Source organism: Artemia sp. Qi Xiang Cuo, chromosome 11, assembly GCF_049724085.1.
Source record: "Artemia sp. Qi Xiang Cuo chromosome 11, ASM4972408v1, whole genome shotgun sequence".
In the NCBI taxonomy this organism is placed as follows: Eukaryota; Metazoa; Arthropoda; class Branchiopoda; order Anostraca; family Artemiidae; genus Artemia; species Artemia sp. Qi Xiang Cuo.
In genome coordinates this window covers 34,709,382-34,734,133 of record NC_142804.1, presented here as the reverse complement: position 1 = coordinate 34,734,133, position 24,752 = coordinate 34,709,382, and the positions used below count along the sequence as shown (strand labels likewise).

Sequence of the window (24,752 nt, the reverse complement as noted above, 5' to 3'; positions counted from 1 at the left end):
TCGCAAAGAAGCACGAAATTCCTCAAGAACCTTCTTACCTTTTACATCCGCCGGAAGCCTGTTCCAGACTTCAGGACCAATACACCTAATAGAAAATTTAGATCTGGTAGTAACTGGAACCGGCGTTCTAACTAATTCAACATTTCTAGTTTCATAACTATGTTCCCTTTCATTATAAAGTTCCGAAAAACATGCAGGTAACAAAATAGAAAAAAATTGTTCATCATTTTCAATTTGTTTGGTTCCTTTGACCTCCACTTGTTTTTCGTCATTATGAAATACATATCACCGAACCTTTGTTTTTTAACAAAGTTATGGTATGCATTGATGACCTTATCCGTGTCAAAATTCTAAACCCAATCATCATCGGTATCATTTTCAATTTGTAACGTTTTGATTCTTGTTGTCATGGTTGGTCTTCATTTTCATTTTCGAATTACTCACATTCTCGGTTTCGCAAGTCTTCTAACCGCGTGTGTCTTTGCTTTTCATTTTCATTTTTTACTTGCTCGCATGATTGATGTCGCATGTCTTCTTACCGCGTGTGTGTTTGCTCTTCATTTTAATTTTTGGCAAGCCGCCGCCGCATGTGTCTTTGCTCTTAATTTTCATTTTTGACACGCTATAATTGTCGTTTTCACATATCTTCTAACCGCCCGTGTCTTTGCTCTTCATTTTCATTTTTGAAACGTTTTTGGATTTTAATTAGCCTACTTCACACAATTTAGCAATAGCCTTTGGTATAGCTACCCGTCAAGGTGTTGACACAATTGATGGTGCAAATATTCGTTTTTTAGGCCTTTCTAAAGGCATTATATGCCAAGTTACGTTCAAACCTGTAGGCCTTATTCACGTATCGAGTCGTTTTTATAAAAAAAACAAACTAATTTCAAAATTGTGAGGTATTTTACTAGTTTGAATTAAAAACTTAAATATATATATATATATATATATATATATATATATATATATATATATATATATATATATATATATATATATATATATATATATATATATATATATAAATAATATATATATATATATATATATATATATATATATATATATATATATATATATATATATATATATATATATATATATATATATATATATATATATATATATATATATATATATATATATATATATATTGATTTCATTTTTGACACATTCTTATTGTCGTTTTCACATATCTTCTAACCGCCCGTATGAGCTCTTCATTTTCATTTTTGACATGTTTTTGGATTTTGATTACTTCAGTCAATTTAACAATGGCCTTTGCCTTAGCTGCTCGTATTGGTATTGTCGCAATTGATGGTCCAGGTTGTCATCTTATCACGTTTGATAGTTCATGTGTTGGTTCCAAAGCATCATCATTATATATATATATATATATATATATATATATATATATATATATATATATATATATATATATATATATATATATATATATATATATATATATATATATATATATATATATATATATATATATATATATATATATATATATATATATATATAGTTCGAGATAGTCCGAGTAATTGAGAGGGGAAAATCTTTAAATGGGATGGTTAAATGGCGGGAGTAAGTATGACTCTCTTATTGGACAAGTACTTGTGTGTTAGTTTTTAGAAATGCACGCCTGCCTAGAGTGTCAGGCAGGTTGATCAAGAATTTAAAATTGACATAGGACCATTAGATTGCCTGGAATGAGAGACAAAGAAGGCACGCCCGCCTAAGTTCTTAAAAAGGTTGGCCAAGAATTTAGAATTGACACAGGAGCATTAATTTGCTTGAAATAATAGGCAAACAATCGTTGAAAGCTATCTTCATCTTCCAAATAGTACCTATTCATTGCCTAAGTTCAGCCGCGCATTCTGAAGAAATTTTAATTTTTCAAATTTTTGGGTCACTCACTTACCTGAGACTCTCGACAGGTGGGCGCCCCCAAATATTGCTCCAAGTTCCTCTCTCAATTTAGGACTTGTTCACGGATGCCCACCATCACCAATCACTTTGCAAATAGTATGTATTCATTGCCCCAGCTCAGTCTGGGCTTATATATATATATATATATATATATATATATATATATATATATATATATATATATATATATATATATATATATATATATATATATATATATATATATATATATATATATATATATATATATATATATATATATATATATATATATATATATATAACAATAATTTATTTACCCACCGTCTACAAAAAGATTATAGTGGAGCACAACAAAAAAGAAAAAAGATACGAAACTTCAAACAAATGCAGGTGAAAAACGACGTCTCTTCAATCTGACTTTGAACACTGAATTGTCCCGAATGGTCGACCATTGCTTGGATGGCTCCGGAAGTCGATATTTTTCGAGTCGAGAATTCCGGTATCGCTTGGATATATACAGTAAAAATTTTGCATACTTATAGTAGCACTTTCGGATTTTTTCGCAGTCTCTCACTGTCAGCACATGGGATGCACCGGCAAGGTAGATTACATGTGGCTGGCAAACTGAACGATAAATTGAGGCTAGAGATTTCCTGGAGTAGCGTCTACGATTCGACACTATAGACCCGTAAGTACGTTTAATGGCGGTAGTTGTTTGCTTGACGATGGATTGCCCGGTTTTACTGATCGTTTCTGCAATCATGATACCCAGATATTGTAGCTCAGACACTGCAGGGACTGCATGATTGCCGAGGGTCACAGATTCACTTTTAGGTGCGTTGAAGGTTAAAAACTCGCACTTCTCTATATTGATTGAGATTTCGATAGAAAGAAAGTCACTCTGGAGTCGACTCAGGTTATCTTGTAAATCAGCTTTTGATGTATGAGCAGAAGGACGTTGTCAGTGCATGCAAGGTAAGACATGTTGGTACCGTGAAGTAGAAGGGAAGGCGAGATGCGGTCCAGAATCTTGGAAATCGCATGTTTGAAAATGAGAGGACTAAGAACGCTCCCTTGCCTCACGCCTCTTTTGATTTTGGCGGGATCTTATGTTCTATCTTTCCATTTGGCAGAAACTATTGAATTTTCATACCAGAATTTCAATGTTTTCACTATGCTCGCACTTACACCACTCAGCAGTAGAGCATTCATTGCTTGCATGTGGTTGACGCTGTCAAACGCTTTTGAAATATCTATAGTACACATATAGAGAGGCGACCTGTTTTTCTCTGAGTCCATGAGTACATTAGCAAGAAGGCGATGAACCTCTGGACAACCGTGACCTTTCTGGAATCCAAGTTGATTATCCCCGAAATCTCCAGTATCCAGCTCGGAGAAGATCACATAATCAAACACTTTGCTCAGGATGCAAGAGACTGTTATGGGTCTGTAAGATTTACAGTCATTGAGATCTTTTCCTTTCTTGGCGATAGAAGTGATGGCTCCTTTCAGGAAACTTTTTGGTACAAAACCCCTGGTGATGCACATCTGGAAGATAAGCTGAAGGTGGGAATAGAAACTTTCAGGTAAGTGCTTGAGATGTTTTGTTGTGAGACCGTCACCATCTGTCCCATTTTTTCTATTAGAAAGTGCCTTTTCGACTGAGATTTGGATCGCTACCAGGGATAGGGGAACAACACAGCACTCGACTAAGACGCGCACACGCCAGCTGTCGACTTCTTTATTATACTGGTTGATTATGTCAAGATTCTAGTTTGTGTATACAGAAGTATAGTAAGAATGCCAGTTATGCAGTGCCAGAGAAGTATGAGGTGCACGGTCGTCCGGTCAAATTAGACTTCACTATGATTTTTTGTTCTCAGTAAACTGCTACCAGATAATACGGTACTTTTTCATGTCAGCTTTGTATTTGCGTTTTGTACTCTATTTAAGCTTGAAAACAGTCCCACGTAACGGTCTTTTGCAAGCAGTCTAAATGTTTAACCACATTTTAGCTGGTCGTTTAGCCGTCTGGAGTTCGATGGATTCGGACCACAGCGGTTTCTCTGTCCCAATTTTAACTCTTCTTGTAGGAACCGCTTTCGATTCGGTAGCTTTAAGAGCGTGGGTAACTTGATGATAGTAAGTGTTGAGTTCGATAGAGGCTACCATGTTGGAAGGACCAGTACAGAGTAGATAAAACGGAACTTTTATGCTACTAAGGACAGAAGCAACAGTGGCAATATATAGGGCAATATTACACTTCTGCCGGTTTTGCTTGTAGACCCACCTTCTGGAATAGGCGTTATTAGTGCTTTGTGCTAAATGCAGGTGGAACGAAATTCCGGCATGGTCACTAATCGGATCGTCAGTACACACTGTAACTGGGAGACCAGGGATGGATGTGGACGAAAGTACATGGTCAATATTTGACGTATGACCACTAGTATGGGTGTACGTAAAATCCAGGGACTTCGGCCAGATATTGTAAGAGGTTGGGAGTCAGTTTAGAAAGATATCAGACAGGATATGGTCCATGGTAGGGTCGCAGTTGAGGTTCCCAGCTATTAGCCACTTACTCCCACTACGCTCAAGAGACTCCAAATGTCGTCCAAGGGCATCTGCTGCTTTTGAGAATTTCGAATTTCGTTAGAGAGACAGCATTTTTGTAGTTAGTGGGCATGTATACATTGATGAACTCAATTCCCTCAGCAGAAATACATAATAGATTACTGCATCTAATCAACGGCTTAGCCGATAGTTCCTTCCTAGCGTATATTGCCAGACCTCCGGACGGACGCCCTGCCGCAGATATTGCGGGTTGTATGAAGACATCGTGAGACAGGGATCTGTTTAGGAAGTTTGTATTCAGTCCAGAAAGCATATGCTCCTGGATAAACATTACGTCATAAATCTGGAACAGATCGTCTATGGCCTTTTCTTTATTGCGACAACCATTTATGTTCAGACTAATAGCTTTAAGAGGTCTATTCATTGTTTACTCTTGTTTTTCGTAATCTCTCTTGACTTAGGGCATGTTAGACTGAAGCGGAAGTGAGATCCTTCGCAAGAAACGCACTTGGGGTCTTCGTTGTATGGCGTGTCTTTGTTACTAGTGTGATATCCAGCACATCTAGAGCCTCTGGGACAGTTCTTGCAGATTTCAATGACATGGTCGCAGCTTTAATGTCTAAAATATTTTCTTGGGGCCTCCATGTACTTTGTGGACCGGAAAAAGTCATATCCAGGCTTTATTCCGTAAAACAAAGTAGAGTTCAGAGTCAGTTTATTTTTGAAAGTCATTCTGACCGTTTCGCTTTGTCTAAAGTGGAGAGCTTCCTCTACCTGGATTATGCTTTACCAGTTCATTAGCATCCACATCGACGGAAAGTCCTCTTATTATGCCAAACGATTTTTCTTCCCTCACTTTGCACTTTATGCTGTTTTGGCTGCCTATTGGCAATTTTGCGGAAAGGACGCTAGGGGCCTCACTACAAAAAGCTTTGGCTTTTAAAACGTCACTGAATTTGACTTGAAGCTTATTATTTCTCAGTTGCCTGACCCCTTGTATGCCATCTTCAGACTGCAGTTGACCAAATGAATATATATATATATATATATATATATATATATATATATATATATATATATATATATATATATATATATATATATATATATATATATATATATATATATATATATATATATATATATATATATATATATATATATATATATATATATATATATATATATATATATATATATATATACTGGTGATATCTCCGTATGTTTGTAGCATTATCCACAATAGTGGGTTTATTAAAATACAGAGCTCGCGCACAAGAAACAAGAATACTTCGTTTTAATAACGAAAAACTATCCTAAAGCATATTATGCTTCGTCTGGACAAAGAATCCTATACTATTTTGTCTTTTCAGTGAAAAGCTAGTTTTCTACAAGTTTTAAAGGACATAACAGATACTAAAGAAGAGCTAACGAACACTAAATTTAACCTGGTGATAGATGTTTGTTGGGTCGTGTTAGAAGCTCTAAAATACCGTCGAGCTTTATTACTTATCAGCAAAGATATAGTGAGTAAAGTTTACCATTCCATTTCGTTTCAACATAAAGCCAAAACTGAAAAGAAATATCCATCTTACACACACAATAACGCACTATAATATTCCCCAAAGGGTCTTTGGCCTGTAAAGAAGCGGGAAGATACACGAGTCAAAAACTTAGAAAAAAAATAAAATTATTTACTTACAAACAGAGGATAGAGAAAAAAAAAACCACGTAACACAAAACTAACTAGACTAGATAAATTAAATAGATTAAAAAGACTTCAATGAAACCTTCACAAAAAAAAATTGAGAAGGAGGAGGAGCGTGTGAAGCCCTGCTTGCCTCCAGAGGCCTGATCCTGCGTCGAGTTTCTAGTACCAATGGCAGTAAATAATGGTTACCATTTATGAATCAGCTATAAATGGTAATTTTTGTTTTAAACCATATTTTTAAGCATTTTGGTTATTATAATCCATGGGTCAATCTGTACTAGCTGCAAGCGCAACGACATTCCAAGTTTCTGTTTTGTTTCTTATGAGTGAGGATTTTCACATAAAAAAAAAAAAAAAACACCTTTATAAGCCTAGGACAAAAGAACTTTACGAAAGGTCTTACCAATCACTAGGGCAGTAAGGTAGAAGAAAATGCTATAGAAGCTTTCCACTTCTTCAAGAACATAATTTTGAAGTTTCCCAATTCTGTCAAATATTTCAAATATAAGAGCGCCATGCTCTTCCGTTCTGTCTTGTAAATTGTCAAACATTTCCTTCATACTTTTTTTTGACATTTCTGTTTGCTGCTTCATTTCTTCTAGAGTCCTTTTTTGCGATTCGACGATAGAATCCTGTATTTCCTTGGATTCCATCAGCTTATCAGCCACGATATCAGAATTTTCAGCAAGCCTAAAGAGATAATATCATATATCATAGTAAAAAATAAACCAAGTCACACAACACCTGGGAACAACTACTGTTTCACAATTTTGCCAAACTATAAAAAGAAGTATTTTCAAGCTAAAACTTGTAGACTTTTCTGAAAGGGGCAATTTCTTCATGGCCACTTTTCCCGTGTGCGTGCACGATTATATTGTCACCTAATTATCAATATTTCAGGTTAATCTGAACCTGCATGCCATTCTCTCTAGTTACGCGATTGCTTTAGAAGACCAAATTACGGAGATTAAGTTAGGGTAAAAACAAAATATACTTTCAATAAATTATCGATATAATAGAGCAGAACCAAGTATCTTTTGAATGTCTAAAATACTTTTTTATTCTCCTTATAGGATAAATTCTCTAGTAATGATTTATTTTTATTCTAATTCACTCAGGGTGTAAAACACAGCCAGCTTAGAATTACAAGTCCTTTTTGAGGTATGTGGGGCGGGGGATATCTACCAAGATTGGTAAATGCAGGTGGCACACCTCAGTATATACTAAGAACTCCCTTTTCCAACCTAAATGGGTTAGGGAATAACCTAAAGCACTTTATTCTATAACCCGGTTTGAACTGTATTGTCCAAAAAGCAAAACAATTAATTAAAACTCGAAACTATAAAAACTTGCCATGAACTTACTATAAAACGTATAAAGACAGGACTAGTCAACTTGCATCTTTTGCAGGCCAGAGGAACGCCAGCCAATCAGGGAAAGGGTGTATTGAATGGGTCAATGTAACCTTAATTATCAATTAACTAGCTTTGAACATCATGCTTTGACATTGTGAACTGTTTAATGCAAAACCTAGTTAATTTTACGATTAGATCCAAAGACAAATCAATGCCTTAAAAGTGCGGATGAAATCACTTTACATAGAGAAGAAAATTTACATTTATTTGATAATTAGGGCCACGGGTCCAACATCTTCCACCAAATATCAATGGCCGCCACACCACAACATCAATCAGAATCTCCAAGGATCAAAAGAAAACATCCACTTCCTAATCCCAAATAAAACCTTGCAATTTTCCCTTTTAGGGCAATGCCCATATTGTAACTGCAGAACAGCTTGGCTACAGGATCTAGTGCCATCCAACACAGGTCTCCAATGCAGAACAATAGTAAAAGGGAAATTTCACGAATAATGGAAAGCGGTTGTGCTAGTATAGTGACAAAATTGTTGGGTTCGTGGTAACAAACTGTAAATAAGAAGCGGCTTGGCTCAATAGTAACCGAAACTCTAACAAACGGAATTTTTATATTAATAGATACATCAAAGAATCAGATAGAAGTTTCAAGCCCCAATATACAAAAACGTGGAATTTTGCATTTTTTGCCACAAGAAAGATCACAGATACGTAATTATTTGTGTTTTTTTTTCAGGAGTGATTGTATCAAAATAACGGTCATAGAAGACTGGGAGACGGTGCATTCGAACGGAAATCAAAAGTTCTAGTACCCTTTTAAAGTGGCCGAAAAGATTTAAGGGCAACTAGCTCCCATCCCACGCCCCTTTTTTCCCAAAAATTATCCGATCAAAATTTTGAGATAGCTATTTTGTTCAGTATAGTTAAAGATCCAATAACTATATCTTGAGGGGTAAAATGGCTCCCCCAGAGTCTGTGGGGAGAGGCCTGTAAGTTATGAAATTATCCAATTGTTTGTGTATAGTATTTTTTATTGAGAGCATACATAGATTTCAGGGGGGATATTTTGTGCTTGAGGTGGGTTTCCATAAGAAGAAATTTTCTTGGGGAGGCATATTGCCGGGGGGGGGGGGACTGAATTTTCCAGAGGAAGTTTTACAATGGGGGGGATTTGACAGAATTCCTACACGAAATTCTATTTAATTGATTTACTTTCTTTTTGCCAACTCCATTTTGCATGTGGAGACGTTCCGGGTGAATTATCAGGGGAGAAGAAAATTTTCACCGTGTTTGGATTTCAGGGCCAATCTTCTACGGAAGGGGGAGGGGATTTCCAGATTGAACGAGAAAATGATTTGAAATTAAGTCCTTTTCAAATGAAAGTATGCTAAGGAAATTTTTTCACGCTGAATCGTCTGCAAGAAATTTTATGGGGGGGGGGATTTTTAGCGAGGATGGAACTGTCCGGAGGGAATTTCACGGGGAGGGGTATTTTAAATGGAAGGAAATTTTCACAGAGGAGCTTCCCGTGAAATGGGGGGGGTATTTCATGGAGGGTGAGCCAGATTTACCGGCATTATTTGGAAACCAATCAGAAATTAAGTAAAAAACAAGTTTGCTTTTAACTGAAAGTAAGGAGCAACATTAAAACTCAAAACAGACATAAATTATTTCCTCTTTGCGTTAAATTTTGACTGTGAATATTACTAATTGGTTGGGATTTACTGCGATAGGCGATCATATAGGCAGATATACAATTACAAAATTAATCCAGCTATTGAACTTCTCAAGTTTCCATTGTCGATTTTTACTGAAATGTCAATCACTTCCTCTGCATTATAGCAAATATAAATTGTATGTTGCTAGTGCCACCAGTGGCACTACTGACGGTTCTAGCGTATGCTAACAAGGCTGTGACGGGGCCAAGGGATTTACAGGTTCTGCTTTCACTGATATTCGGGCTGTGCGCTTGCCACAGCTGTAACCAGTAGGGATACGACAAGTGTACTTTTCGTGTGGCATATGGGCTACAGTTTCAAGACCACTAATCTTCTTCTAAATATTACATTCCCTCAGGAAAGATATCTCGCATAGTATAGAACCTTCTATCCTACACAAAAGCTCTATCCTCTCGCTCTCTTTAGATTCAACATAGACTAGTCGAAAAAAAGTCAAAATTAAAAGTATAAAAAGCTTACTATTTCTTACTCGGACTCACAACAAGAATTAAATAATCCTATTAAACAATGAACACTTCACAACTAACCTCCACTGAGGAGGTGCTAAGTTCTAACGCAAGTACACTCAATGCAATGAATGCCTCTAGTGTAATCTTACCCTTGGCTTTTACGAGCTAATTTGATCCCTGCATGAGTCACCAACATCCTGTATTTTTCAGAGACCTTCTTAATTTTTTTTCTGATTCTGAAAATGTTGCTTTAGTTAAGCCCAAATATTAAATTCAATTTATTGCTTCAGATACCATGACAAAATCTCAGAGACCTGATGCATCTTGTTGTTTGTAGCCTAATATCATATATCGAAAGATAGGTGCCACCCCTGGGGGCATTAGCCCGGTTGTAATTGACACGTCCTTAACACTGGGAATCAACAGATTGTCTATGTTTGAATTTCTACAACCGAAAATTTCGTCAAATTCCCCAAATCACTTTACGTTTTTTCCCCTGTTAAGTACTATGACAAAAATGGTGAAACAACCAAAAGAAAATTTGAAGAAAATCCTAGTTTTCATATAGGAATAAACCTTAGAAGGAGTCAGGGGTTAAAAATCTTTTGCTTTTGATGTTCTTAGAACTTAAAGCTTTACGTATGATTGTTCTCTTGCAAGAAGTTGAAAGACACCATTTAGAAGAGCTATACCAATTGGCATGAAAACCTTTAACATGAAGTGTGCGACAAAATTATGATTGAGGCCAGCAAGTACTATCATAGGCAGCGCAATAGCGCTGCCTAAGTAAAAAAACGATGTGGGCACAATGTGTTTTTTTTTCTCCATACCAGGGCACTTTGTATTGAAGGAGTTGTCGTAGAAACTTCGAAAAGGGCTCATTGGATTGGAAATTGGAGTGGCTAGTGCCCTTTTTAATAGTCGAAAGTGATTGGAGGGCAACTATCCCCCCACGCCCATCATTTCCCCAAACACATTCAATCAATATTTTGAGATAACCATTTTGTTCAGCGTAGTTGATTTCCAGATAGAAAATATGTTTTTGAGGAGGACACTCCCCCACAACCCTCAGGGCAAGGGTTTTAAGTTATGCCCTGGGGCATATGAGAATGATGTTGGCACAAAGTATTATTTATTGTTTTTTTCCTTTAGAGCAGGGCACTTCGTATCGAAGAAGTTGTCGTAGAGACTTCAAAAAGGGTTCATTCAATTAGAAATTGGAGTGGCTTGTGCCCTTTTTAACAGTCGAAAGTAATTGGAAGGCAACTAACACCCCTTTCACGCCCACCATTTCCCGAAACACATCCAATCAAAATTTTGAGATAGCCATTTTGTTCAGCAAAGTTGATTTCCAGATAGAAATTATGTTTTTGAGGAGGAAACTCCCCGACAGCCTTCAGGGCAAGGGTTGTAAGTTATGCCCTGGGGGCATATAAGGTTTTTATAGAAGGCGTTGTCGTAGAAACTTCGAAAAAACGCTCATTCGATTGGAAATTCCAAGGACTAGAGCCCTTTTTAATAGTCGAAAGTGATTGGAGGGCACCTAACCCCCCTCCCATGCCCACCTTTTCCCCAAACACATCCAATCAAAATTTTGAGATAGTCATTTTGTTCAACGTAGTTTTAAGTTCTGGAAATTAGGTCTTTGAAGATGACAAATCCCCAACAGCCCACAGGGCAAGGGTTGTAAGTTATGCCCTGGGGGCTTATAAGGTTTTTATAGAACACGTTGTCGTAGAAACTTCAAAAAGGGCTCATTCGATTGTAAATTGAAATGCTAGTGCCCTTTTTAATAGTCGAAAGTAATTGAAAGGCAACTACCAGACCTTCCACACCCACCATTTCCCCAAACACATCTAATCAAAATTTTGAGATAACCATTTAGCTCCACGGAGTTTAAAGTTCAGGAAATTATACCTTTGAGCAGGACACTCCCCCCACAGTCTTCAGGGCAAGGGTTATAAGTTATGCCCTGGGGGAATATAAGGTTTTTATTGAAATCTTTGTCGTAGAAACTTGAAAAAGGGCTCATTCGATTAGAAATTCAAAGGTTTAGTTCGCTTTTTAATAGTCGAAAGTGATTTGGGGGCAACTAACCCCCCTCTCACGCCCATCTTTTCCCCAAACACATCCAATCAAAATTTTTAGATAGCCATTTTCTTTCACGAAGTTTACAGTTCAGGAAATTATACCTTTGAGCAGGATACTCCCCCACAGTCTTCAGGGCAAGGGTTATAATTTATGCCCTGGGGGCATATAAGTTTTTATTGAAATCTTTCTCGTAGAAACTTGAAAAAGAGCTCTTTCGCTTGTAAATTCAAAGGGTTAGTGCCCTTTTTAATAGTCGAAAGTGATTTGAGGACAACTCTCATGCCCACCTTTTCCCCAAGCACATCCAATCAAAATTTTTAGATAGCCATTTTATTTAACGTAGTTGAAAGTTTTGGAAATTAAGTCTTTAAGGATGACAACCCCTCCCCTCACAATCCTCAGGGCAAGGGTCGTAAGTTATGCCCTGGGGGCATGTAAGGTTCTTATAGAAAGAAATGTTGTAAAAACATAAAAAAGGTCTCATTCCATTGGAAATTGAAGGGACTAGCGCCCTTTTAATAGTCGAAAGTTACTGAAGGGCAACTAATCCCCCTCTCACGCCCATCATTTTTCCAAACACATTCAATCAAAATTTTTAGATAGTCATTTTATTCAACGTAGTTGAAAGTTTTGGAAATTAGGTCTTTAAGGATGACAACCCCTCCCCCTACAACCCTCAGGGCAAGGGTTGTAAGTTATGCCCCGGGGGAATGTAAGGTTTTTATAGAAAGAGATGTTGAAAAAACATAAAAAAGGGCTCATTCCATTGGAAATTGAAGGGACTAGTGCCCTTTTAATAGTCGAAAGTTACACGCCCATCATTTTCCCAAACACATCCAATCAAAATTTTGAGATATCCATTTTGTTCAACGTAGTGGAAACTTCTGGAAATTAGGTCTTTAAGGATGATAACCCCCTCAGAGCCCTCAGTGCAAGGGTTGTAAGTTATGGCCTGGGGGCATATAAGGTTTATATTGTAGAAATTTCAAAAAGGGCTCATCTGTATGGGAATTAAAACTACCTTTTTTAATAGTTGAAAGGAAGTGGAGAGAAATTGATCACCCTCTCACGCCCACCAATCCCCCAAACAACATCAATCGAAGTTTGGAGATAACCAATTTGTCCGACGGAGTTGAAAGTTCTGGAAATTATGTATTTAAGGATGACGAACCCGCCAGAGCCCCCAGGGCAAAGGTTGTAAGTTATGCCCTGGGGGCATATAAGGTTTTTATAGTTAGAATTGTCGTACAAACTTCAAAAAGGACTCATTCAATTGGGAATTGAGAGGGCTAGTGCCCTTTTTAATAATCGAAAGTGATTAGAGGGTAGCTAAACACCCTCTCACACGCATGATTCTCCTAAACACATCCAATGAAAATTTTCAGATAGCCATTGTGTTCAACGTAGTAGAAAGTTCTGAAAATTAGGTCTTTGAGGGTGACAACTCTCCCCCCCTCCAGCCTCCAGCCTCCAGCCCTAGTGCCCTTTTTAATAGTCAAAAGTGATTGGAAGGTTTGAAATGTTTATAGTAAAGATCGATGTAGGTATAATGTATGATTTTTTGTTGTTGTTGTTGTTCAGACAAGGGCACTTCGTATCGAAGGAGTTGCCGTAGGAACTTCGACAAGGGCTCATTTAATTGAAAATAGAAAGGGCTGATGCCCTTATTAATAGTCGAAAGTGATTGGAGGGCAACTAATCCCCTACCACGCCCACCCACCGGTTTTGCATTTTTTTTAAAAAATAAAAGTTGCCATAATATTAAATAAAAATTCACACTGTTAATTCTAATTACCAATAATGCATCTCAGCAATATCCCAGGAATGACTGAGGGTGTTTTTGTCACACTTTCGGGGCTACTTCTGCTCTTAAAATTTAACCAAGTCAAAATAGCGTAAGTGTATCCAACCTATCAAAGAAAGTAAGCAGATTTTGTTTACGAATTGTATCAAGTTTTCCATTTCAGGTGAACTAGGAGGTATGAAACGAAATTGAACACTACTATTTTTGTGTCCAGATTTTTAAAAGGGTATATGCTGTTAAAAATTGCTGAAAATTTTTCTCCAGCACACAAATAGCAGACCAAACTATAAAGTCTTAAGAAAAAGAAAAGATTTAAAGTATTATTTTCTTCTTCCCTGAAAAGATTATGTCAATATAAAACGAACAGAAATTAAAAAAAACTTTTTCCACAAAATAAGTTTTTCAAAGAAAAGTAAAGAACTCCATTAAACAAAAACTAAGCAAAAGAAAAATCAAATAATCTACGAAGCGTGAAACTACCGCAAATCAGTCGAAAGTAATTGGAAGGCAACTAACACCCCTTCCACACCCACTATTTCCCGAAAAACATCCAATCAAAATTTTGAGATAGCCATTTTGTTCAGCAAAGTTGATTTCCAGATAAAAATTATGTTTTTGAGGAGGACACTTCCCCACAGCCTTCAGGGCAAGGGTTGTAAGTTATGCCCTGGGTGCATATAAGGTTTTTATAGAAGGCGGAGTCGTAGAAACTTCAAAAAAAACGCTCGTTTGAATAGAAATTTAATAGGCTATTGCCATTTTTAACATTCCAAAGTGATTGGATGGCGAATAACCCCGCTCTCTTGTATAACTTTCGCCAAAACAAATAGAATCTAAATTTTGAAACAGTCATTTTGTTCAACATAGTCGAAAGTTCTGTAAATTAGGTGTTTGAGGATGACAACTCCCCAACAGCCCACAGGGAACGGATTGTAAGTTATGTAATGGCTTCATATAAGTTTTTATAGAACTCGTTGTCGAGGAAACTTCAAAAATTGTTTATTTAAATAGAAATTGAACGGATTGCCAGCTTACCTAATAGATGAAAGCGATTTTAGGACGATTACTCGCCCTTCCACGCCCACCATTTCCCCAAACACATCTAATCAAAATTTTGAGATAGCCATTTTGCTCCACGCAGTTTAAAGTTCAGGAAATTATACATTTTAGCATGACACTCCCCCCACAGTTTTTAGGGCAATGGTTACAAGATATGTCCTAGGGGTGTATAAGGTTTTTATTGAAATCTTTGTCGTAGAAACTTCAAAAAGGGCTCATTCGATTGGAAATTCAAAGGTCTAGTTCCCTTTTTAATAGTCGAAAGTGATTTGGGGGCAACTAACCCCCCCTCTCACGCCCAACTTTTCCCTAAACACATCCAATCAAAATTTTTAGATAGCCATTTTTTTTCACGCAGTTTAAAGTTCAGGAAATTATACCTTTGAGCAGAATACTCCCCCACAGTCTTCAGGGCAAGGGTTATAAGTTATGCCCTGGGGGCATATAAGTTTTTATTGAAATCTTTCTCGTAGAAACTTGAAAAAGAGATCTTTCGATTGGAAATTCAAAGAGCTAGTGCCCTTTTCAATTGTCTAAAGTGATTTGAGGGCAACTAGCCCCCCTCTCATGCCCACCTTTTCCCTAAACACATCCAATCAAAATTTTTAGATAGCCATTTTATTCAACGTAGTTGAAAGTTTTGGAAATTAGGTCTTTAAGAATGACAACCCCTGCCCCCACAATCCTCAGGGCAAGGGTTGTAAGTTATGCCCTGGGTGCAAGTAAGGTTTTTATAGAAAGCGATGTTGTAAAAACATAAAAAAGGGCTCATTCCATTGGAAATTGAAGGGACTAGTGCCCTTTTAATAGTCGAAAGTTACTGAAGGGCAACTAACCCCCCTCTCACGCCCATCATTTTCCCAAACACATCCAATCAAAATTTTTAGATAGCCATTTTATTCAACGTAGTTGAAAGTTTTGGAAATTAGGTCTTTAAGGATGACACCCCCCGCCCCCACAACGCTCAGGGCAAGGGTTGCAAGTTATGCCCTGGGGGCGTATAAGGTTTTTATAGAAAGAGATGTTGAAAAAACATAAAAAAGGGCTCATTCCATTGGAAATTGAAGGGACTAGTGCCCTTTTAATAGTCTAAAGTTACTGAAGGGTAACTAACCCCCCTTTCACGCCCATCATTTTCCCAAACACATCCAATCAAAATTTTGATATATCCATTTTGTTCAACGTAGTGGAAACTTCTGGAAATTAGGTCTTTAAGGATGATAACCCCCTCAGAGCCCTCAGTGCAAGGGTTTTAAGCTATGGCCTGGGGGCATATAAGGTTTATATAAAAAGCTTTTGTAGAAATTTCAAAAAGGGCTCATTTGTTTGGAAATTGAAATTGCCCTTTTTAATAGTCAAAAGTGAGTGGAGAGTAATTGACCACCCTCCCACGCCCACCATTTCCCCAAACACCTTCAATCAAAGTTTAGAGATAACCATTTTGTTCGACGTAGTTGAAAGTTCTGGAAATTATGTATTTTAGGATGACGAACCCCCCCAGACCTCCCAGGGCAAAGATTGTAAGTTATGCCCTGGGGGCATATAAGGTTTTATAGATAGAGTTGTCGTAAAAACTTCAAAAGGAGCTCATTAAATTGGAAATTGAGAGGGCTAGTGCCCTTTTTCACAGTCTAAATTGATTGGAGGGCAACTAACCACCCTCTCACACGCACCATTCCCCTAAACACATCCAATGACAATTTGCAGATAGTCATTGTGTTCAACGTAGTAGAAAGTTCTGAAAATTAGGTCTTTGAGGGTGACAACTCTCTCCCCCCCAGCCCTCAGGGAAAGGGTTGTAATTTATACCCTGGGGGCATATAAGGTTTTTATTGAAAGCGTTGTCGTAGAAACTTCAAAAAGGCTTATTCGATTGGAAATTAAAAGGGCTAGTGCCTTTTTTAATAGTTGAAAGTGATTGGAGAGCGACTTCTCAAACACATCCAATCAAAATTTTGAGATAGCCATTTTGTTTAACGTAGTTGAAAGTTCTGGAAATTATGTATTAGAGGATGACAACCATCCTCACAGCCCTTAGGGTAAGGGTTGTAATTTATGCCCCAGGGGCATTTAAGGTGTTTATAGAAAGCGTTGTCGTAGAAACTCAAAAAGGGCTCATTCGATTGGAAATCGAAACGCCTAGTGCCCTTTTTAATAGTCAAAAGTGATTGGAAGGTTTGAAATGTTTATAGTAAAGATCGATGTAGGTATAATGTATGATTTTTTGTTGTTGTTGTTGTTCAGACAAGGGCACTTCGTATCGAAGGAGTTGCCGTAGGAACTTCGACAAGGGCTCATTTAATTGAAAATAGAAAGTACTGATGCCCTTATTAATAGTCGAAAGTGATTGGAGGGCAACTAATCCCCCTCCCACGCCCACCCTCCCATTTGCCTTTATGTTTAAAAACTAAATGTTGGCTTAAGATTAAATCAAAATGCACTGTGTTAATTCTAATTCCCAATAAGGCATCTCAGCAGTATCCCAAGAACGACTGAAGGTATTATGTTCAAACTTTCAGGGCTACTTCTGCTCTTAAAATTTAACCAAGTCAAATTAGCGTAAGTGTGTCCAACCTATCAAAGAAAGTAAGCAGATTTTGTTTACGAATTGCATCAAGTTTTCCATTTCAGGTGAACTAGAGGAGGTATGAAACGAAATTAAACACTACTATTTTTGTGTCCAGATTTTTAAAAGGGTATATGCTGTTAAAAATTGCTGAAAATTTTTCTCCAGCATACAAATAGCAGACCAAACTATAAAGTCTTAAAAAAAAGAAAAGATTTAAAGTATTATTTTCTTCTTCCCTGAAAAGACTATGTCAATATAAAACAAACAGAAATTAATTAAAAAAAACTTTTTCCACAAAATAAGTTTTTCAAAGAAAAGTAAAGAATTCCATTAAACAAAAAATAAGCAAAAGTAAAATCAAATAATCTACGAAGCGTGAAACTACCGCAAATCAGTCGAAAGTAATTGGAAGGCAACTAACACCCCTTCCACGCCCACCATTTCCCGAAACACATCCAATAAAAAATTTCGAGATAGCCATTTCGTTCAGCAAAGTTGATTTCCAGATAAAAATTATGTTTTTGAGGAGGACACTCCCCCACAGCCTTCAGGGCAAGGGTTGTAAGTTATGCCCTGGGGGCATATAATGTTTTTATAGAAAGCGTAGTCGTAGAAACTTCAAAAAAACACTCATTCGATTGGATATTCAAAGGACTAGTGCCCTTTTTAATAGTCGAAAGTGATTGGAGGACAACTAACCCCCCTCTTACGCCCACCTTTTCCCCAAACACATCCAATCAAAATTTTGAGATAGCCATTTTATTCAACGTAGTTTTAAGTTCTGGAAATTAGGTGTTTGAAGATGACAAATCCCCAACAGCCCACAGGTCAAGGGTTGTAAGTTATGCCCTGGGGGCTTATAAGGTTTTTATAGAACGCGTTGTCGTAGAAACTTCAAAAAGGGCTTATTCGATTGTAAATTGAAATGGCTAGTGCCCTTTTTAATAGTCGAAAGTAATTGGAAGGCAACTAACACACCTTCCACGCCCACCATTTCCCCAAACACATCTAATCAAAATTTTGAGATAGCCATTTTGCTCCACGCAGTTTAAAGTCCAGGAAATTATACCTTTCAGCAGGAAACTCCTCCAACAGTCCTAAAGGCAAGGGTTATAACTTATGCCCTGTTTGCACATAAGGTTTTTAATGAAAGCTTTGTCGTAGAAACTTGAAAAAGAGATCATTCGACTGAAAATTCAAATGGCTGGTGCCCTTTTTAGTTTTCAAAATTTATTGGAGGGCAACTAACCCCCCTCTCACGCCCAACCATTTCCCCAAACACATCCAATCAAAATTTTGAGATAGCCATTTTGTTCCACGCAGTTTATAGTTCAGGAAATTATACCTTTGAGCAGGATACTCCCCCACAGTCTTCAGGGCAAGGGTTATAAGTTATGCCCTGGGGGCATATAAGTTTTTATTGAAATCTTTCTCGTAGAAACTTGAAAAAGATATCATTCGATTGGAAATTCAAAGGGCTAATGTCCTTTTTAATAGTCGAAAGTGATTTGACGGCCACTAACCCCCCCTCTCACGCCCACCTTTTCCCCAACTACATCCAATCAAAATTTTTAGACAGCCATTTTATTCAACGTAGTTGAAAGTTTTGGAAATTAGGTCTTTAAGAAAGACAACCCCTCCCCCCAAAATCCTCAGGGCAAGGGTTGTAAGTTATGCCTGGGGGCATGTAAGGTTCTTATAGAAAGAAATGTTGTAAAAACATAAAAAAGGGCTCATTCCATTGGAAATTGAAGGGGCTAGTGCCCTTTTAATAGTCGAAAGTTACTGAAGGGAAACTAACCCCCCTCTCACGCCCATCATTTTCCCAGACACACCCAATCAAAATTTTTAGATAGCCATTTTATTCAACGTAGTTGAAAGTTTTGGAAATTAGGTCTTTAAGAATGACAACCCCTGCCCCCACAATCCTCAGGGCAAGGGTTGTAAGTTATGCCCTGGGGGCAAGTAAGGTTCTTATAGAAAGAGATGTTGAAAAAACATAAAAAAGGGCTCATTCCATTGGAAATTGAAGGGACTAGTGCCCTTTTAATAGTCGAAAGTTACTGAAGGGTAACTAACCCCCCTTTCACGCCCATCATTTTCCCAAACACATCCAATCAAAATTTTGATATATCCATTTTGTTCAACGTAGTGGAAACTTCTGGAAATTAGGTCTTTTGGGATGATAACCCCCTCAGAGCCCTCAGTACAAGGGTTGTAAGCTATGGCAGGGGGGCATATAAGGTTTATATAAAAAGTTTTTGTAGAAACTTCAAAAAGGGCTCATTTGTATGGGAATTGAAACTACCCTTTTTAATAGTCAAAAGGGAGTGGAGAGTAATTGATCCCCCTCTCACGCCCACCATTTCCCCAAACACATTCAATCGAAGTTTAGAGATAGCCATTTTGTTCAACGTAGTTGAAAGTTCTGGAAATTATGTATTTAAGGATAACAAACCCCCCCAGAGCCCCCCGGGCCAAGGTGGTAAGTTATGCCCTGGGGGCATTTATGGTTTTTATAGTTAGAGTTGTCGTAAAAACTTCAAAAGGGGCTCATTAAATTGGGAATTGAGAGGGCTAGTGCCCTTTTTAATAGTCAAAAGTGATTAGAGGGTAACTAACCACCCTCTCACACGCACCATTCTCCTAAACACATCCAATGAAAATTTTCAGATAGCCATTGTGTTCAAAGTAGTAGAAAGTTCTGAAAATTAGGTCTTTGAGGGTGAAAATTCTCTTCCCCCCAGCCCTCAGGGTGAGGGTTGCAATTTATACCCTAGGGGCATATAGGGTTTTTATTGAAAATGTTGTCGTAGAATCTTCAAAAGGGCTCATTTTATTGGAAATTCAAAGGGCTAGTGCCTTTTTTAATAGTTGAAAGTGATGGGAGAGCGACTAACCATTTTTCCAAACACATCCAATCAAACTTTTTAGATAGCCCGTTTGTTTAACGTAGTTGAAACTTCTGAAAATTATGTCTTAGAGGATGACAACCATCCTCACAGCCCTTAGGGTAAGGGTTGTAATTTATGCCCCAGGGGCATTTAAGGTGTTTATAGAAAGCGTTGTCGTAGAAACTCAAAAAGGGCTTATTCGATTGGAAATCGAAACGCCTAGTGCCCTTTTTAATAGTCAAAAGTTATTGGAAGGCTTGAAATGTTTTTAGTAAAGATCGATGTGGGTATAATGTATGATTTTTGTTGTTGTTGTTGTTTAGACAAGGGCACTTCGTATCCAAGGAGTTGCCGTAGGAACTTCGACAAGGGCTCATTTAATTGAAAATAGAAAGGGCTGATGCCCTTATTAATAGTCGAAAGTGATTGGAGGGCAACTAATCCCCCTCCCACGCCCACCCTCCCCTTTGCATTTATGTTTAAAAACTACGTGTTGGCTTAAGATTAAATCAAAATGCACTGTGTTAATGCTAATTCCCAATAAGGCATCTCAGCATTATCCCAAGAACGACTGATAGTATTATGTTCAAACTTTCGGGGCTACTTCTGCTCTTAAAATTTAACCAAGTCAAATTAGCGTAAGTGTATCCAACCTATCAAAGAAAGTAAGCAAATTTTGTTTACGAATTGTATCAAGTTTCCCATTTCAGGTGAACTAGAGGAGGTATGAAACGAAATTAAACACTACTATTTTTGTGTCCAGATTTTTAAAAGGGTATATGCTGTTAAAAATTGCTGAAAATTTTTCTCCAGCATACAAATAGCAGACCAAACTATAAAGTCTTAAGAAAACGAAAAAATTTAAATCATTATTTTCTTCTTCTCTGAAAAGACTATGTCAATATAAAACGAACAGAAATTAATTAAAAAAACTTTTTCCACAAAATAAATTTTTCAAAGAAAAGTAAAGAACTCCATTAACCACAAAATAAGCAAAAATAAAATCAAATAATCTACGAAGCGTGAAACTACCGCAAATCAGCAATGATAAATAAATCAAACCCAAAACAAACAGAAATTACAACAAATAACCGAGTCAAACTCAAAACGAGCAGAAATTAAGATAAGTTGGGCTCAAAACCACTAAGTCTTCCCAAGGCCAGAACATAATTTGCACTTTACTGAAAAAAACATAAATGTTCTTACTTTTATAACTTTGATAAATTTAATAATATTAACATTTTGATTACTAAATATCAGTATATGTATATTAAACTGACAATGCACATTCATTTGTATTTTTTTCAGTAAAGTGCAAATTATGTTCTGGCCTTGGGAAGGCATAGAGGTTTTGAGCCCAACTTATGTTGATTTCTGCTCGTTTTGAGTTTGACTCAGTTATTTGTTGTAATTTCTGTTTTTTTTTGGGTTTCATTTATTTATCATTGCTGATTTGCGGTAGTTTCACGCTTCGTAGATTATTTGATTTTATTTTTGCTTATTTTTTGTTTAATGGAGTTCTTTACTTTTCTTTGAAAAACTTATTTTGTGGAAAAAGTTCTTTTTAATTAATCACTAGTAATGACAGTGTTTTTCCCAGCACCACACCATTCCCACCTCGGTTTCAACCAAGTAATGCCTACTGACAAAAATTTGAGCTATCGATCTACTAAAAAAAAAAATCATCGTCTGTAGGGAGGACTTCTAGATACACGTTCACATTTTACATGAAAAGTGGAACAAATTATGCGTTTTAAATGATATCTAAAATGTATAAACTTTGAATGCTTCTAACTGTTGCCTCAGGCATCATAAAAAAAATAATAAGTTCTTGTGTAAGATGACATGTCTTGTTTTCGGTGTAGAATTCGTAAAAGTAGAGATTGAAAGGCGTTTCCATATAAAATTTTGAAGCTGTATCATTCTACTTCACGAAGTACCACCAGAACACCCCAAAATTTACCATCACTAAACTCCTCCCCAAGCGTATTGAGCAAATGGTAAAAAGTCCTGCAACCACCATTCAGATTTTTCTTTTTATTTAGCGTTGTCAAGATAAGCGCATCACCCTATATTGTATATTATAAGCAATAATAGTGGTGAACAATTTCATACCTCCCAATAGTCAGTTCTGTTTCTTGGTGCCAGACTTGAATCCTAAGAAAGTGGCACATGCTTCTGGTACTTGTAAAGAAATTCTGATAGACTGTAAATGGCCTATCCTTCATCCTTGCAAGGCATATTCTAAGATCTTCATCAGTATCACAGTCAACAATTTCTTGGCCAGTCATATCTAATAAGCAATTTGTAAATTTTAAAGCCATATTACTCTGACTCCTTTCAGTTAAAGCTGAACAGCCTTCATTCAAAGATTTGAGAGCAACAGTCCAACAGTCACCATACATTGGTATCTCTGTATTCTTTGTTATTTTTTTATATTCCTCTTTACCAATAGAAAGTTCGTTACTTATAGCAGCAAGATCACCAACAGACGAATGTAGTGATTGCACTTCAAACGTAGCCACAATAATAAAAAAGCTAAAAGCTTTTGGTGTCATGATAGTACAGATTATACCTATAAGAGTAAAAAAGTGTTAAAATAAAGCAAATACCACAGGTGACATCATCTTTTAGTTGTCCAATATAGCCATAAAAAATCTAATAGTAATGTTAAATTATTTTACGTCTGTCCCCAAACCAAATTATTTTAAATCTTGCCATGGCAAGCACAGTATTATATAAGGAAAGAATTATAAAAAAAAAACTGAGTATGCGCGAGTAGCATGTCCAGATTACTTATAATTTAGGTGGAAAGGGAAGTCTAGCTAGATTGGCTTTATTCATAAAAATCAGCAGAAATTCAATAAACAGGGATGATGACCAGTAAGACTTAACAGCCTGTAAAGGAGTGAAAAGAAAATATTTGTCTTATTTAAACAAGAACAACAAAAGATAAAAGAACAAAAGAGGTATAGTAAAAGAGTGAGAGAGAGAGAGAGAGAGAGAGAGAGAGAGAGAGAGAGAGAGAGAGAGAGAGAGAGAGAGAGAGAGAGAGAGATGGAATAGATCTACCAGACCTAAGGATTGAGTTTCAATTTAATAACATTAGCCTTAGCCTTAGCCTAAGATATTACCAATTCAGCCTATGGACAAACTGGACTAAAATTTTGTCTTTTGAGTTAGATCAACATCCCTCCTAACAATCTCTGAAAGTTTTTAAGTAATACCCATTAAAGTTCCTGTGATACTGAACATACTCCAGAGACAACCAAACTGCAGCGTGTATTTTATTTAGTTTAATACCGCCCTCAAAATTCCCTAAAATTCCAACTTAATAGCCTTAGCCGGTCCAGAGGTTTACCAACACAGCCTTCTGACAACCTGGATGTATATATTGCCTTTTAATTTAGTTTAAAATCCTCCTCAACATTCTTTGAATGTTTCACCTTAATAGCCTTTGCTGCTTCAGAGATACTGTAGATACATTCTTTTGGCAACCTGGATATAAATAGTGTCTTTTTATTGAGTTCAACATCCCCATAACTTTTCCCGAAATTTTCAACTTAATACACCCAGCCGTTCTTGACATATCAACTTTACGCCCTTTTAACAACCAGGACGTACATAATACATTTTTATCCAGTTCAACAACCCTCTCAGCATTCTCTGGGGGCTTTGAATTAGTACAATTTGCTGTTCCTGAGGTATTGTATATACACCGTTTAAACAGCCTTGTCCTGTGCAGTGTTTTTTAGTAGGTTAAAATTCCCGTCAAGAGTCACTGGAATTTTCAACTTGGTCCTAATAGCCATTTCCAAGATAGTTAATTCACCTCCAACGTCCCCCCTCAAATATTTTATGTTTATATAATAAATGTGCCTCATTCTAGTGACGAGGCGGACACAGCTATTTTATATTTTTTGGTATATCTTTAATCTTTTAAATTTCAGTGATACCTACCCATTTCTCCCAACGCCTCCAAGACAGCTGTGTACCATTTTTTAACTTTTTAATCAAACCTATGATTGTTTATCCTTTTTTCATGTTTATTTTTAAATAATAATTGTACCTAATCCAATTGACAATGACAAAACATTTATTACGTACTGGCCCTAACACCCTCTATATACTACCACGAACTTAATTTTTATATTCCTTAATTATTTTAATGTTAACGACGAATAGCCCCTCCCCCTCCCATAAGAAAGCTATACCCCCTTTCTAAACTCTTCAATTTTATTTATGATTTCTTATACTAATTTTCATGTTAATTTTAAAAATATTAATTACCTCATCCTAGTAGGAAGGGTGACACAGCTTTCACCACTCCATATAGTGCGTGAAAATGGCCAAGCAGTCATACAAACAAGGCTGGCATAGCTAACAATGCTCCCCACCCCCGTATTTTTAATCCCAACCCTTGATTTCTCATCCTCGTTTTCACGTCTTTTTTAGTAAACAAACATACTTCACCCCAACACCCCTCATCCTTTCAAGACCCCTAATGCACTTATATATGCTTCCACCCAACGTTTCATTCACCTAACACAAAACTTTATTTTTCATTGA

General features: G+C 36.8%; 1 protein-coding gene across 3 annotated transcripts in view; it reads right to left on the bottom strand.

Annotated features, from left to right (window-relative positions):
- Positions 1–24,752, bottom strand: part of LOC148946916 (uncharacterized) — a 73,901-nt gene that overhangs the window by 24,921 nt on the left and 24,228 nt on the right. For all 3 annotated transcript variants that reach the window (XM_089097196.1, XM_089097197.1, XM_089097198.1), the window contains exons 2-3: positions 22,299–22,758; positions 6,609–6,895 (exon numbers count right to left, since the gene is read on the bottom strand). In XM_089097196.1, the coding sequence (XP_088953322.1) occupies positions 6,609–6,895; positions 22,299–22,741 (730 nt within the window). In that variant the 5' untranslated portion in view covers positions 22,742–22,758. The remainder of the gene's footprint in view (positions 1–6,608; positions 6,896–22,298; positions 22,759–24,752) is intronic.